The sequence below is a fragment of the Rhipicephalus microplus genome, unplaced genomic scaffold (assembly GCF_043290135.1).
Source record: "Rhipicephalus microplus isolate Deutch F79 unplaced genomic scaffold, USDA_Rmic scaffold_15, whole genome shotgun sequence".
Classification (NCBI taxonomy): Eukaryota; Metazoa; Arthropoda; class Arachnida; order Ixodida; family Ixodidae; genus Rhipicephalus; species Rhipicephalus microplus.
Genome location: NW_027464588.1, coordinates 1,783,620 through 1,800,829, shown reverse-complemented (window position 1 = coordinate 1,800,829; position 17,210 = coordinate 1,783,620). Strand labels below are relative to the sequence as shown.

General features: G+C 43.6%; 1 protein-coding gene across 2 annotated transcripts in view; it reads left to right on the top strand.

Moving 5' to 3' along the window:
- LOC119185177 (DNA mismatch repair protein Msh2) overlaps positions 1-17,210 on the top strand; it is a 157,354-nt gene that overhangs the window by 55,037 nt on the left and 85,107 nt on the right. For both annotated transcript variants that reach the window (XM_075883121.1, XM_075883120.1), the window contains exons 14-17: positions 9,466-9,585; positions 10,386-10,500; positions 12,840-12,895; positions 15,446-15,535. In XM_075883121.1, the coding sequence (XP_075739236.1) occupies positions 9,466-9,585; positions 10,386-10,500; positions 12,840-12,895; positions 15,446-15,535 (381 nt within the window). The remainder of the gene's footprint in view (positions 1-9,465; positions 9,586-10,385; positions 10,501-12,839; positions 12,896-15,445; positions 15,536-17,210) is intronic.

Below are 17,210 nucleotides of genomic sequence, written 5' to 3'. Positions count from 1 at the left end.
GAAGGTGCTTCCAAGGCTTTGCTACAACGGCACAGTGGTGGCACCTGCCCGTCGCTTTCCATTCTACACCTTATCACCTCCGTGACTGGCGCGCATCTTTCTCCGCGGTCGTGCATGCCTTCACTTTCGAAGATAACTGCCAGATGGCTCTCGTGTTTAACGTGCCTAGATGTGCTTGTTTGCCTCCGTTACACGCTCGAGGCACCCTAACGCAGCGCCTTCAGAATACCATTCACCGATTTTCTTGCGCAGAACACTAAATAAACATTTTGTTCACTTTTTCCAGACACAAGACTATCGTCTTTCGACGACATTTACAGTGTAACATGTGGATTCGGGCCAATTCTTTTTTTTCTTCTGCCATCCAACTTCATCGAAATTTCACAATGCGATTCCAGGCTCAGATATTTATTGCTATACAGTAAACCCAATATTTAACATTTTGATGCATTTTCAGAACCTGAAAATACGTCGACGAAGTCCAAAACATGCGTTGACACTTCCTGTAGGGCGGCTAGAAGTGGAAGGTGTGAAAACCGGCCGCTTCGAGGTGGCTCGCGCTCGCGAGCCTGCAGCGGTGGCGCTGTAGTCGGAGGTGCTGCCAGCTTTCTTCGTTGCAATGCACCTGCAATGGTCGTTTCGAGTTTTGGGCCAGAAGAAGGGTTTTGTCAAAGTAAATATCAAACAGCAATTTCACCAATTATGAATACACGCATCTTTCGCTGAATGAACATTCCATTAAAGTGAAGTTTTTGATGGATCGTCATTCTGACAGCATTACTGTATATACGCTCAATGAAACCAAAACGATTTTATTTTCTATATTTTACTGCGTCTTAACGAAGTTAAAAAAAGCTTGCTCTAGCGGAGCGTGGTATCTTTGATGATGTTAGTTTTTCAACATTATACCTTGTGCTAACCCACGATAGATTGTGACAACGTCTGTTGCTAAATCTGCCTAGACAGTGCCACTTACCGAGTACAGTTTCGCATTGCCATTTTCTCAATGCTGGATTTGTATTACACTTGAGGCAGTATTCTGAAACATGTTTAGAAACTGAGACAACACTTAGTTTCATGGCTGCAACAAAATTTCTTACAGTAAGTCACTAACAGACATCTTTTACGTGACACAGGGTTTCAATCGCTTGACTTTTTCCTCGCTTTTTGCTTGGTTTGGACCCTTCAAAAAAAAAAAAAAAAGAACTCTCGTCACGCAAAATAATTTGGCCACTGCTTTGTTCAGCTCTTTGCAATGTTCAATGCAGCCAATCTCCGGAAACTGCTTAGAGATAGTAGAAGACTGGCTACTAAATTCGAATGCAGGCGCATGCACTGTGCTAAACACATGTGTCAACTTGGCTTCTATAGTTTCCACCTGGTTTTACAGAGACTGACGGATACAGAAGTCGCCTTAGAGCCCCATCTCTAGTCGCCTGCCTTGGCAGCTCATTGAGTAATTCGGGCAATCCTCTAACATGCTAGGGCTATCGGGACACTTCTTTGCTGGTACGTAGTCCGATGAAGCAGCATTTCGTCTTTTTCCTTCTCTAGGCAAACTCTCCGATATATATTTTGGCAGGTTTGGGAATAAGGGGCGTACCGCATCATCCTTTAAACTAGTCTTGTCACGCTGAATTCTTCCTGTCCTTCCACAATATGCACGAATTCTCGCAGGCTGAATCTAAGAACCAAGTGAGAAGACACAATTTTCAGGTAAATAAATGTGTTTATCAAAAAGCTATGACTGAACATTTAAGAGCGCCACCAAGCGTTCAATATCTCCACTTGCCGATGCCTTCCACACATACATACAAGTATTTTCTGCCCTTAAATAAATTCAAAACATTTACCATGCGTCGAAATGTATTTTGCAGACGATGGAAGTTTCCTGGAGTGCTTTGTTTGCCCTTGCGATGGTGCGCTCCCATTTTGCTAACCTCTCTTTGCGTGCATGAGCGCACAAAAAAGGGAAAAATTTTGAGCGCACGATCTGCACCCGCGTGACCAGCAGCCTCCCTTGGCGTACACACCGTCTGCAGCCGTCTCCGCTGCGCTAGCAGCAGCGCCTCCGATTGCTATGCCAAATCACGGCCTAGCGAAGATCTCGCGCACCGCGGCACAGCTCGGCAAGGGAAACACGGCTCGTTTTTCACACCTCTCCATTCTAGCCACACTACCACGAGAAACCGCTGATGCTAAGCAACATGGAGGAAGGAAAAATATAGGAGAGGCCATGACGTTATATTCGTGAAGCCGCCACATCGCAAACATCCGCACTACCTCCTGGCGGAGAAGCAGATAAGCACTTCGCGATTTCCGGCGACCAGCCACCGCAGCTGCTTTGGAAGCGGTGTTTTCTGCTGGCAGCAAGTTAACCCACGAGTGCTGCTTCTTTTGCGTGTTTATTTTTAGAAAAGCTGTGCGATGCCCAGCTGTAATGTATACTCTGTGGGAATCGCCTGCACCGCCCTATGTACTTCGTGGCACTTTTCACGCATGTTCGCTTCACTGTTGATAACATTTGCATCCAGAGCTCTCAGCTGTACGCTCCGTTGGTTCGTACTCATTGTGTCAACTGAGAACACACGCTAACTTTCGTTTTTACTGTTGTAGGCATTGTGTCGTGTTTTTAGAAGTTTTGTCCTTCATACGGAAGGACACTAAACTTTTCTTGTTACCGGACTAACTGTGTATGCATTTTACGGTATACGCTCGCTGCGTGTTAGTTGTGTGCGCACTGGAATTACACACTTTACGTGCACGATCGCATATACAATACAGTGATGCCTTTTTATTGACGGGAAGTACGTCAAGTACTAGGCTGATGTTGCATGGAATAGCTAGGAAGCAAGCTCTCAAAATCATGCATTGCCACACTGACACTATATATGAGCAAAGAACTGCTAATCGGCCTGTAGATCAGGAAATATGGCTAAGAAAGAAAGAGAGAAGAAAAAAGGCCTTGCGGCGAGCAGAACGCATAAGTCGCTTCCCGGTGAGTGCGAATACAATGATGCAGGGGCTGAATGATTTTCATTCTGACACGTACCGGTGCTTTCTGTGCCGTTGCACAAAAACGCTCCACGAAGTATTTCAGCTCGCCGCGCTCTGGCCTGCCAAGCTCGAACAGTCTGGGAAAGGTGTGCTCGCAACATTTTACTGCATGCAAACCATACGATACGCGTCAAGTTAACGCCGGGACTATATAAGCAAAACAGCGCTGAGAGCACGCCGCGGAGGGTCTGCTGTTTTGTTTGCCCCATATCGGTTCGTTTGCTCCATAAGTTTGGCGTCACTTCCGCCACACTTCTCCCAATGCAGTTGGATAGGATAGGGCCTTTCCTTAGTTTTTCCTTCCTCCATGCTAAGCAAGCATAGGCGCGGCCATTGCTCGATAGCGATGGCAATGAGACTGCCCTGCTGTGCCAAAAAGAGGGCAGCCTCTTTGCCATCGCTATCGAGAAATGGCGGTGCCCGTGCTTGCTGAACAGCAGTAGTTTCTGGTGGTGCCAATGCATATTTTAGACTTCAACGATGTATTTTCAGTTTCTGAAAATGCATCAAAATGTTAAAATTGGGTTTACTGTACAGCCGCAGACGATTCGAAGCTGAAGCTCACTTGCTTAGTTCATGGTTTCCTTCACGCAGCTGCTGGGTGCATCTGCGGAACGATGCTTTTTTGGATTTCAATGCTTATCATTTTGTTGTGGGCTTTGCTTAAATGAAACTTCTCATAAATGGAACAAATTTTCTTGCCCCTTCGAATTTCGTTTAAGAGGAGTCCACTGTACTTCAGTGGAAACATTTTAACAAAAATGAGAACGCTTTCTAAATACATCAATGCTGCTTTGCACACGTGAACACCGATAAGTTTTGAAATGTATGTTTTGACCAAAAATGCTATATCTGATATCTTTGCAAGTATAGTAAATCTTGGCTACAACGAACGTGCTTCAACGAAATTTCCGCTACAACGAAAAATTCAGGATTCCCCTTCAGAAGTCAATAGGAGTCAATGCATAAATGTTGTCGCCACAATGAACACTTTTTCTTCGATCGTCCTGCTTCAACAGAATTTTACGATTCAATTCTAGGCTCAGATACTTATTTCTATGCAGTAAACCCAATTTTTAACATTTCAATGCATTTTCAGGCTCGTCAATCCAGTCTAAAACACGCGTTGGCACCACCAGAAACTGCCGCTGTTCAGCAAGCATGGGCCCTGCCCTTGCTCAATAACGATGACAATGGGACCGTCCTGTTTTTGTTTTGCCACTGGGGCTTGCTTTTGAGCCGTAGACAATCCGAAGCTGAAGCTCAGTCGCTCAGTTCATGGTTTCCTTCTCGCAGATGCTGGGTGCCACCTATAGGTGTTCTGTGGTGCAGATGCTTATCATTATGTTCGCGCTTGGCCAGTGTGGTAACTAATCAGAGCGGCTGTTCATTTGCATTATCAACAAAATCGGCTAGCCGCGAGTGATAGATGATAAGAATGGCATAGAATAATTCAAAAGTCACCGCTCCATCGTACCCTGTCTCCATCTCGGCGTTGTCGGATACTTTTGATGGCGGACAGCTGCTGATGTTAACGTGTTAATGCAACTGTTTGGTTCGTTCATGAAAGCGGTTTTAGGCGTCTTTCAGCGTGCTTTTTACCATGGTCTCGCTATGCATGGGTGAGAATCGTGTCGTGACGCTGCTGGGAAAAAATAGGAAGCAGCAGACATATTTAAAATTATGAGAATAAATGTTCCTTTGTTTTGCTAGCTCAAATCATCTATACTTTTTTCGATTTTACTACAACGAAATTTTCACTTCAACAAAATTTTTTTTACGCCCCTTCAGTTTTATTGTAATGGGGTTCGACTGTATAAGCATTCTGCCTAAAGTCATGAGATTGATAAAAAAAATTTGAACCCTAGTGGCTATTGGGCCACCGCAAAATGCAGTTACGTGATGCCATGAAGCATAAGTCTGTACCGCACATGTTGTGAGAAAAATTCACTTCCTGTTCCACTCTTCGTTCAAAAGTTTGCATTGATGCACTTAAAGTGTGTTGCACATCTGAGAAGCAATTTCTGAGGTAAACAATGGCATATAAATAATACCAAGAATGAGGTTTTGGTTCCGTACTCCATCGTCTCATTTGGTGAAACATGCTTTTTCTGAACATTGTCCTGGCTCTGCCAGATCGACCTGTGATGTAAAATTTGCCAGTAGTATCATCCTAGCCTCCTAAAAATGGAGAAATGTGATGTTATTCTGGCATGTGCAGATACTGATCATTACGTCACCTGTATCATTAGGGAATAGCTAGCAGCACAGTTTCGTTTGCATGCAGCAGACCACCACCACCAGGTATGCATGTTACTGTGCAAAAAGAATCTTTATGTTTAAAGCCATGGTCTGCTAATTTTACTGAACAGGCTCTTGCAATTGCAGGGAGCGCGCATACCCCGCGGCAAGCCAACGAAGGGGCCTAGTGACGGGAGGCAGTGCAGAGAGGCGACACGCAAACAGGTTTCAGATGAGACTGGCGAGAGAGTGTTGCTGTCAATATTTATTACGGGCTTTTTCAAATAGTGAGTAAAAGGAGTGATTGGTCGGTGAGACACTGGTCACATGATCAGCGTGGCCACACCAGTTTAGCTGCAGAAGACGGGCATAGTGGGGGCCTAGCTTCATCCAGCAGCACGTACAGGAAATTTCAACGCTAGGCTTGTGCGAATATTCAAATGCTTCAAATATTCCAATGAATAGTAGAGTAGTATTCGAAGTATTCGCGATGAATGAATAGATGTATATTAGTCAGCATGTAATCCCCTGTAAAGGTGGTTTCACAGCAGTTTAGGGGTGCCATTCCTCCATGCTTAGCTTCCAGCGCTTTCCTTTGGACAAGAAGAGAGAATGCAATGGCAGCATGTGACCAATCTTTGCAACTCCGCTTGTACTGGACGGATTCTAAATATTGTTTCGGCGGTGAATTCGTGCGGCAATAAGCTTCTTTATTAAATTCATTCCATGGCTATTTGAGAAACTGTGGCAGGGCCCCCTTTAAATGAGCATCTTACCTTCAAATCGATTCACGATTTTTTAAAGCTTAAAAGCTTGTTATGCCGGCTTATATGCTCCAAGTATAATAAATATTAATTTGTTATGTATTTGACAGGTTATCACTTGCATTTACCAAAAGTCAAATCCTGCTAGCACTTCTAAAGGTTGTTTCAACTTCCTCTGAAAAAAAAAAAAAAAAGGCATTGGCACAGAGGCCTTATTTCATTTCTAAAAAAATATTGTGCAGGTTAGGTCATGATGAATGTGTCTATTTTTATTTATATATCATATATACTATCCCAATTCAATTTGAAATTATTTGACCAAAATTATTATTTGGTTTGAATCAAAAATTCACTATTCCCACAAGCCTAGTCAACACAGGTGTGATTACACAACACCAGCGGTTGCACAACTCAGCACAGGCAGTGTGAAATCATCAGCATCATCAGCCTGACTACGTCCACTGCAGGACAAAGGCCTCTCCCATGTTCCGTCAGTTAACCCGGTCCTGTGCTTGCTGCTGCCAATTTATACCCGCAAACTTCTTAATCTCATCTGCCCACCTAACCTTCTGTTTCCCACTAGCTCGCTTGCCTTCTCTGGGAATCCAGTTGGTTACCCTTAATGACCAGCGGTTATCCTGTCTATGCGCTACATGCCCGGCCCACGTCCATTTTCTGTTCTTGATTTCAACTATGATATCCTTAACCCCCGTTTGTTCCCTAATCTACTCTGCTCTCTTCTTGTCTATTAAGGCTACACCTATCATTTTTCTTTCCATTGCTCGCTATGTCGTCCTCAATTCAAGCTGAACCCTCTTTGTAAGTCTCCAGATTTCTTCTCCGTAGCTAAGTACCGGCAAGATACAGCTGTTATGTACCTTCCTCTTGAGGGATAGTGGCAATCTACCTGTCATAATTTGAGAGTGCTTGCCAAATGTTCTCGACCCCATTCTTATTCTTTCTAGTTACTTCAATCTCGTGGTTCGGCTCCGCGATTATTACCTTCCCTAAGTAGACATAGTCTTTTACAACTTGAAGTGCACTATTTTCTATCTCGAAGCGCTGCTCTCTTCCGAGGTTGTACATTACTTTCATTTTCTGCAGATTAATTTTAAGACTCACCTTTCTACGGTCCTTGACTAATTCCGTAATCATGAGTTGCAATTCGTCGCCTGAGTTACTCAGCAATGCAATGTCATCGGCAAAGCGCAGGTTACTAAGGTCCATTTACTCTTATCCCTAACTTTTCCCATTCTAGGCTGCTGAAAACCTCCTGTAAGCCTGCGATGAATAGCATTGAGGAGACTGTGTTCCCCTGCCTTACACCCTTCTTGATTGGTATTTTATTGCTCTCTTTATGAAGCACTATAGTAGCAGTTGATCCCCTGTAGATTTCTTCCAGGATGTTTATATATATTTCATCGACGCCCTGATTCTGCAGTGTCCGCAAGATGGCTGATATTTCTACAGTTTGAAATAGGTTGTTTTATATGCAAAGCAGCTCTGACCAGCCTGTGTAACGCTGTCCCTACGTGCATCCGTACGAATGCGCCACAACGTGCTCCCCTCGCCGCTGGTGTTGAAGCGGTGCCAAGTAGGTCACTCCGCAGCTGCGCGTTAACGTCATGCTCCCCTTGCAGTGTGCGCTTACATCACTATCTCCCTCACCTGCTGCACCCTCGCCGCAGTGCCCGCAGCTGTCGCCCCGTCGGTTCGTCCGCAACACCTGTCGCAGTAGCGAGCGCTCGCTCCGCCTGCGCAACCGCTGCTCGCGAATCTTCGAGCGCTCAACACAGCACCGCACATCACCTGTGTGCAACGCCGCTACTTTGCATCCCATCAGGCTTTCTTTTGGGAAGATGGCGTGAATTTTTTTTTTTTAATCCCTGCCAAAGAATAGTCCAACTAAATTGCCATGCCAGTTCAATCTCATCAGCTTGCCATTAAAGTTTTGTGGCCTGCAGCCGCGCTCAGCTTGTTTCTAGCTATATTAGTCCTTCAAATATGCAATCCAGAAAAAAAGCATGCTCTGCATGTACCATACAAAACTGCAACAAAAGCTTTGGAGCTGTCTTATGGAAAAGAGAAAACATAAGTTAGCGTCACCGTGATAAAAGTGTTATGTGGGGAAGCATATAAAAAATCAAAAGGGTCTGATGCCACAGGACATAGTGTTCCTCTAAATAAAAAGTGCCCCTCTCTTCTGCCTCGTGGATAGGTTTGCAGGCACTCAAAAATCGCTTTGGGGACCCCGATTTGAGAGCCATTCTTTTAGAGTATTTACGATTGGTGATTACGAGACACAAAGGTTCAATTTACAGTAAAAAAGTCACAAAACTTTTGATGTGAGGGATTCTATAACTCATAACTGGAAAGATGGAAAAATGACTTCTACTAAGCAACTTTGTTTGGTGATTGCTAACCAGACAATTTTTGCTTGTTTACTCAATGTCGCAACTACTAGCGGCAACTCTTCCACATTTAAAAGGGCCCTGCAACACTTTGTGAGCATGCTCAGACACCACTGTCAATCGGTAGTAGTGGTTCCCGAGATCACATGAGCCAAATATTATAATGCGGCATGCAGCCTAGAATTCACAATAAATTATCAGAGTCAGCTAAAAATTGCTTTCTGTTCTCTCGACAAATGACAAAAGACGCTCGAAAATCACTCGTAAAAGGCCTTGTATCAGTTATTGGCTGATTTGAAGATGACACGCTTGGTCATTACAGAGATCGGCGCGGGAGGCCGCGACTTGTTCACGCCTGTGTGTGCTGTCGCACTAAAAAAAGCCGCATATTCGAAAAAAAAAAAAAGAGTGCTTAAAATCACGAGGTGCATGTGACGTGATATCGTTGCCCATGCCATCCCTACCTGCTTAGCTTCCAGAGCTTTCGTCGGGACGAAAGAAGAGAGAGTGCTATTGCAGCGTGCAACAAATCTTTCTAACTCTGTTCGTACTAAACGAATTCTTAACATTTTTTGCAGCAATGAATTCATGAGCCAATAAGCTCAGTTAGTGAATCCATTACATGGTTATATAAAACAGTGTTTCAGGGCTCTTTTAATGCACATATATATACCTCATCAAGTGGTCGGGCAGGTGACCGCCACTGTCGTTCGGTTAGTAGAGCTATGTATGCGTTATTCGAAGGTTGCAGATTCAGTCCGTGTGAGCTGAAAGTTGTCATGTTTTCATCACCTTTACTTTCTTCACATCTGCATAAAACTATAAACAACATCCCCTATACATGCCTTGACCTCCTCGTCTAATAATTCTAATTAATGTTTTGCTAACACTTTTATTTGTAGTTCTTGCTTACATTATCTTGGAATCTATCTAATCTGGTTGGTATTCTTTTATTACCCTTGTGCCCAATTTTTCTCTTTCATTCTTTTCAGGAACTTTACAAGATGTATCAATGCCTGCAAGTTCTGCCTAAATTGCGGGAGGCTTTGACCAAGGCATCAGAGTCGCACAAATCACCGCTTCTTGGTGCCATTTTTGCTACGCCAATTAAGGCAAGGGCTTTTTTTTTTTCTGGACTAGCGACAGAGTGATGCCTTGAACAATGGTCCAAACTGTTTTGCTAACCTTGTTAGTTTTAAAGAAAATTTTGAGCTTACTGTTGCTGTGTTTTTGCTTGGATTGGGCGATACGATCAAATTTACTATTGTGCGGAAAAACTAGTCATTTCAGATTGCTTTGATGGCATCCTTTATATTTGGCAGAAATACAGTAGACTGAAGACAGTTCAAATTAATAGTTTGTACTCTTGGTCAATTTGACAAATTGCAAGTATTTGGTTGACATCCTATCTTAAGCTGCTTAATTGAATCTGCATTATGCAGTGAATCCTGTAAATTTGTACTTTTTGCTTACTATAAGTATTTCACCTTTGTTCGTTCTGTCTGGTCAGAACACTTGTGCTTAGATATCTTTAGAAAGTCAAAGTAAATGCTAATGAGTACCTTCCAACACTTGTCACAGTGTTCAAAAACATAAGCAAAAAAAAATAATAATGTTGCATCAAGAGAGTCACAATGCATGGGACAATTGGCTACCTCGACTTTGATATGTAGCATTAAGTCGCATTTATACTTGAATCTGATTATGCAGACAAAATTTTGGAGTACATTAAACCCCAGAGTATAATTACATTTTAATTAGATGTTTTTGCCTGCTGTTCCTTCCTTTACGCCTTACATTGCTGTGACTGCTAGAATTAAGTCAACTTTAAGGTTTTCTGGTTGGCACTGCGTGCATTGTATGAAAGAAAAAGACTGTTGGACCTGACCGTAGGGCTCTTTTTGTTGTTCAGGCCCTGGAGGCAGATTTCAGTAAGTTTTTAGAGATGGTGGAAACCACTCTGGACTTTGAAGCTATAGAGCAAGGGGACTATCTGGTGAAGCCGGAGTTTGACGACGAGCTCAAAGGTTAGTCTGAGCTTGTTGCCTTGTCTCATAAGATACAGTCAACGTCCAGTTTTCTGGACTCTCAGGAGGCCGCGAAAACACCTGAAAAATGTGTCAGTCCGAAAAAACATATGCAAGTGAGAACACCTTACTTGCACCTCTGCACGCGGGTGAGCAGTTGCGAAAAACGCGTCAGCAGAGGCGGCGTGAAAACAGAGTAATAGGCATTTTTCGCTGATGGAGGAGGTCATTTTGTAGTACAAGATTCTCATTGCGATTCAGCAAATGCATGCTACCATAGTGCTTCATAAAGAAAGCAACAGAATACCAATCAAGAAGGGTGTAAGGCAGGGGGACACAATCTCCCCAATGCTATTTACTGCGTGTTTACAGGAGGTTTTCAGAAGCCTAGAATGGGAACAGTTAGGGATAAGAGTTAATGGAGAATACCTTAGTAACCTGCGCTTCGCCGATGACATTGCATGGCTGAGTAACTCAGGGGACGAATTGCAACTCATGATTACGGAGTTAGACAAGGAGAGCAGAAAAGTGGGTCTTAAAATTAATCTGCAGAAAACGAAAGTAATGTACAACAACCTCGGAAAGGAGCAGCGCTTCGAGATAGGTAATAGTGCACTTGAAGTTGTAAAAGACTATGTCTACTTAGGGCAGGTAATAACCGCAGAGCCTAACCACGAGATTGAAGTAACTAGAAGAATAAGAATGGGGTGGAGCACATTCGGCAAGCACTCTCAAATTATGACAGGTAGATTGCCACTATCCCTCAAGAGGAAGGTATATAACAGCTGTATCTTGCCGGTACTTAGCTACGGAGCAGAAACCTGGAGATTTACAAAGAGGGTTCAGCTTAAATTGAGGACGACGCAGCGAGCAATGGAAAGAAAAATGGTAAGTGTAACCTTAAGAGACAAGAAGAGAGCAGAGTGGATTAGGGGACAAACGGGGGTTAAGGACATCATAGTTGAAATAAAGAAGAGGAAATGGACATGGGCCGGGCATGTAGCGCGTAGACAGAATAACCGCTGGTCATTAAGGGTAACTAACTGGATTCCCAGAGAAGGGAAGCGGGTTAGGGGGAGACAGAAGGTTAGGTGGGCAGATGAGATTAAGAAGTTTGCGGGTATAAATTGGCAGCAGCAAGCACAGGACCGGATTAACTGGCGGAACATGGGAGAGGCCTTTGTCCTGTAGTGGACGTAGTCAGGCTGATGATGATGGTGATGATGATGAAAAAGTATTTTATATTTAAATAAAAAAAAGAAATTAAGAAAAGAAAAAGATGTGATGTAGCCGGCGCTAATGCATTTGTAAACATTTAGGGGCAAAAAAAAAGTTGCATATTTTCGTTTGCAGAGTGTTACTTTTGTCCGTGATGATGTCTGCCTTAATTTCAGCTAACTTCATGTTGTTGCTGTAAACCGAGGACAGTGTCAGTGCATGCGTCAACTCTGAGCTCATGGCTTTCTAGACGCTGCCTCTTCGATCTTATTGTCAAAGTTGTTGGGATCCTTCGCAACTTGACAAATGATTTTGTCATCTGTCAATTCCGCACACAGCTCATGGTCTTTGATAGAGTCGGCTAAGCCCTCAAAGGTTGTCCCGGCTGGAATTGAAACACCGGCAGCGAGCACATCCAGTATGATGCAAGTGTGGCGAAAGCAGCTCTTGAGGGTTTGTTGCTTAGGCGCCTTCCACATGTCTGCAAGCCAGCGACCGCAGACCATAGGTTAGCAGTGTAGCTTTCCCACTATCGGAGCATAGCCGACAGTAGAAAAATAATTGTCGATAGGAAGTGTAAACTGCTAAATATTGCGGGTAATTAATGTCACTTGAGAAGCACTGAGCGTTGGCTACACCAAGCGCGTTGCCGCATTCATGTTCAGTGGAGTTAGATCACGTAACTCGGTTCGTTCAGGGGGCTGTCATTGCTGTTATCGCCATGGTTTCCCCGCAAAAATAGTGGCACCAACAAAGCTGCTCCAAAACAGCATTATTCCTGCTCCCTGAACATGGTCTAAAACACTGAAGTCTACTTCCACCCCTGCTTTTTATGTGGGGACGTGTTGTGCAGCCGTAGTTGTTGCAATACAATTGTTCCTGTTGTGCTACAAAATGCTTGGCATTACATTAATTTCGAATACTGTCAAGTTAGCAAGCTTTCCGTCACAAATATTCATTTCGAAGCCTGAAGAGAACCGGCTCTTTGTGAGTTCCTGCACCTGTCCCCAATTTTCACACCTGCTGACCATTATATTGGATTGTGAAAATGATTACTATGTTACTACGTTGAAGCAGTGTAGAGTGCAGTGGTGTTTGATTCTACATGTGCCATTTTGCAGCGCTTCACGAAGAGTTGGAGAAAGTGAAAAGTGAATGCGAAGGCTACCTCAGAAAGGTAGGTGCGGAATGCGGAAATGCAAAAGTGCATGGGTTAGCAGTTATGAACTACTATTTTGTGGAAGTCGCCTTGCATCCAGCAGGAAAGCTTTTACGGGTGGACGTCATGTAAAGGGGCCCATGTGTGTCAGAGGACAGTTGAAATGTCATTATATACACAAGCAAGGCTTTCATTTTAATACAATATTGTTAAAAAAGCACATTTGGCAGAAAATCCTGTGTGGGCATTGTTTGTTGTGAGCTAAAAGTCACGTTCTTGTCCGTGACCAAATAATTGAAAGATTAAAATAAAATAGGGCTGTTCAAAAAGGAAAACTTTGGGCGCAAAGCGAATGCGATTAGTAAAGTAAGGGTGTGAACCGAATCGAATATTTTTAAAATGTTTCTCAGAAATTTTTTTTATACTTTGAAGGGAAATTGCAGGAGAACAAGTTGGAGAGAATTCTTAGGCATACTTTTATGTCATAGCAACATGAAAGTGTTTCTTTTCGCTAAGTGGATGAAGCGCCGGCGGGAGTGTGTTTCATAGTTGTCATATCAAGAATGAGGCAATGCAGAGGCTGAATTGTATTTAGGCACATGATTTAATGATGTCAGCAACTCTCTCCTTGTGAAAGGTAATGGTGCTATTTCTTCAACCTCTCCTCCTCTTTCAACTTCTGTAGATGCCCAACTGATGTGATAGACAAGGGTGTGCTCCCTTAAAGTCCCGAGTTCTAAATCTGTCTCATACTCGTCGATGTATAAAATGCCTGCAATTTAGGAGGCTAAAAATCTTCGGCATCTGATCTTACAGACTTCCTGCTGAAATTTCAAGTTTAAAGCAGCATTAATAGACCATTTTCAAGCAATCTTAGAACCATCCTCCCCACAGGCGTGCGAAGCACTATGGGAAAAGTGTGCATGTCGAACCGGTCGAGGGCGCTATGTGTTGTCTGTCGCCCGCTGCTCGTTGGTGCCATGAGAGCTGCAAATGAAGAAAAATAAAATGCGTCACCGCTTGTTGACTATTATTACATCCGGAATGCTATACATGTTTGAACGTGCCGGCATGTATCTCTACACATGAAATGCGAAAGGAATGATGCAGTCAATGTAGGTATTACGGAGTGCAAAAGCAAGAATCAACAAATGTGCACATGTGCAAAGATTCAACAAGGGATACCAGAACCAACCACCACCCAACAAAGTTAAAAAAATTATAAAAACATGAAAACAGGTAAACCAGCTAGAACCCTTAACACCGTATCTCGACAGACAGACAGACAACCTTGTTTTGGTTCTGAAAGGTGAGGCAGCGGGCCAATTAGGTAGGTCTCTACCCAGCAGTTGGCTAGTACCATGTTGGAGCAGAGAGGCCATGCCTGTCCGCTCGTTCACAGGCCCTCTGTACAGCCTGAAGCTGGACGTCTTACCTGGGATCTGTAATTGTCGTTGTCCAAGCTTCTTCTCTTTTGAAGTCCTGTGACGCAGGGCACTGCCAGAGCGTGTGACTTAGAGAACAGTATTCACCACAATCTGGACAAAGTGGATCAATTTCTAGATGAAGCATGCTCGAAAGGCCTCTAGAGGGGCAAGACCCCCTCTGGAGCATGCCGAGCGTGCTTGCTTGCAATCTGAGGAACCTATAATGAGGAAAGGGAAAAGTCTGTTGCTGACCTCTGTAATGGGATGTTATCTCATAAAAAGATATTTTCTTTTGATACAAGGGTACGGACAGCTCGCTAACATAACTATCCTTATTTTTTTCTATCTTTAAAGTATGCTTCTAATGACAGACATGCAGATGATTTCATGCTTCTTACGAGAACCTTTTCTTTAACACCATATAAGACCAGAACTAACCTTTTTTCTTTAACACCATATAAGACCGGAACTAACCTTTTCAAATATTCTTTCTTTCCACGCACCATAAACGATTGGAATAATCTGCATTTATCACGACTAATAAGCACAGATTCCATTGAACATATATCTACTTGATGTTCGCCATTGTCATGTTGATTAATCTTTCATTTCTTATTTTTAGTGTACCTTTTTTTGTATTTCAATTCTTTTTTTTTTGTTTGTATTTCAAGTGTCTTGGGGGGGTATAGGCAAATGTTTATGCGCATGCAATGTGTTCTTACTTCTGTTATTTCTTTCTGACGTTGTTTTCATTGATTATGTTTTTCGTATTTCTTCAGTGTACATCTTATTTTTCCTCCTGCTTGGACCCAAATAGGGTCTGCAGTATTGTATAAATAAACAAAATAAAAAAACCTGCATGTCTGTAAACTGTGGTTCACATACACATGCGGCAGCATGTGCCACAGGATGTGCATACTTTTCCTCGTTTTTCTTAATTTTTTGTGCATGCCCCTAAATTTACCTACAATATAATGAATTACCAACTAGTGCTACAACAATATTTAATAGTTATTGCAGATCGGCTATGATTGTCGAGGAATCACCTGACAGAGTTGTTTATCGTTATGTTGATGCTCGTTTGAAATTTGTGTGCTAGAGAAGTTCACAGGTTGTCACCGTCTTTTCACTTCTCTCACAGGCTGCGAAAGACCTCGGCCTGGAAGCTGCCAAGACCATAAAGCTGGAGACAAGCAGGGATCTGGGCTACTACTTCAGAGTGACACGCAAGGTCAGTACAGTTAATGCTCACACTCCGCTTGGAACCAGCAGGCACGTTTAACCCCCCCCCCCCCCCCCCCCCCCCATTGCAACCTAGTCAATACGAGCACAGTAACGGCAACGATGTATCTCGTCAAGCTCTTATCAGTTTTATAAAATTTTGCACAATGGCTGCACTTGTTGCGACGGAATCCATGTTTTTTTTTTTTTTTAACAAAATTGGCTAGCTTGCACACCAATGCTTTCAAACACACGCAAACGCACAATGAACAAGTGAGAAACATGGTTGGCACGCTACCAGCGGTACACTGGCTGCACTACTTGCACTTTGACGTTCGTTTCAATGTGGAGCTAGTGTCGCGCTACGCGTTGTTGCGAAGTGCGCCTCCGACGTCATTACAAACAGCACCACGAACCTCGCCGCTGCCACCACTGTTACGAAAGACGGCGACGCCAATACAGTCCCGAAGGCGCCACTGCTTCGAACTCCGCCGGGAAGGTCACCAGCCGTTTGGTAGCGTAGGTTTCCCAGCTCGCGACTGTTTCTGCGCAGAGCTGATAGACGAGCAAACGAGATGACGGTGAGTTAAACAAGGTTTATGTACAGCATAGATACAGAGGCGTTACAAATTTGGCACTGGGGCCAACAGTTTAGAAACTCGAAGAGCCGAGCTCTCTTCTCTGACACATAGGTCTACTGCTCGCGACATGCCGCAGGGCTTTTTTTATATGCACCGGGTGGATTCTTTGAGTAACCAAATGTCCAACCAGAAGCGCAGCTGGCCGTGAGGTCAGAATCCTCCAATTGGGTCACCGCTGGGCCGCATAATTCTCATCGAATCCGGAGCCGCTGCACGTGGCTGCACCCAAAGACAAGTGACGTCGCCCCGCATTGCATAAGACTCGCCAGACAGGTAGGCGCCTATTGCTGCAACAATGCTGGCTCGCTGTGCGTCGCGCGACAGAAAGGCGCCGCCGCGTGATGACGCCGTTAAGTTGTTCGCGTCAGGCGGGCTCGCGTGCTGGCCTTGACGCAGATCGCCTTTTTCAGAGGCATGGACGTTCGGCGTGGACTTGCAGGCATAACAGCATGCACGTGCTGACTTGGTGCTGCATGAGTATAGCTCTTGCTGCGCTGCCATCTGAACTGCCAGGAACTGGTTCACGCAGCGCAAGGCAAATCGAACAGACCTTATAACTGCAACTTCTTTATAAAGTATATTCCTAACACTATATTGCTAGACTATTCTTCGTTTACTTCGTTATAACTGATATTTTATATCTGAGTTTATTATATTGAAGTTTAACTGTATAGTGTATGAATGGAAATGTGAGTGAGTACAACTAGATCAGATTGCATGATTTCCTTGCTATTAACAGTGGCCCAATGCAGGCATTGCAGTTATTTCTTTGGCAACAGATTGCTTAATGTTGGCTTACTGGACAGCAAAGGAAGACAGACACCCATTCAAAAAGGGACGTGTTAATGGTAAATTTGGTCAGCATGTTCAATTTTTCAATTAACTTTTTCTACAATCCTCAGACCATGTGTTATATCATGGGGAAATGTTAAATCAAAACAAGCGGTAGAATCTAAGAAAAAGAAAACAGTTTACTAGCATGCTGTCGTCAAAAATATTTGTTGTAGAAAATGTAAATCTGCAGCTTTCCCTTGGCCCAGTATC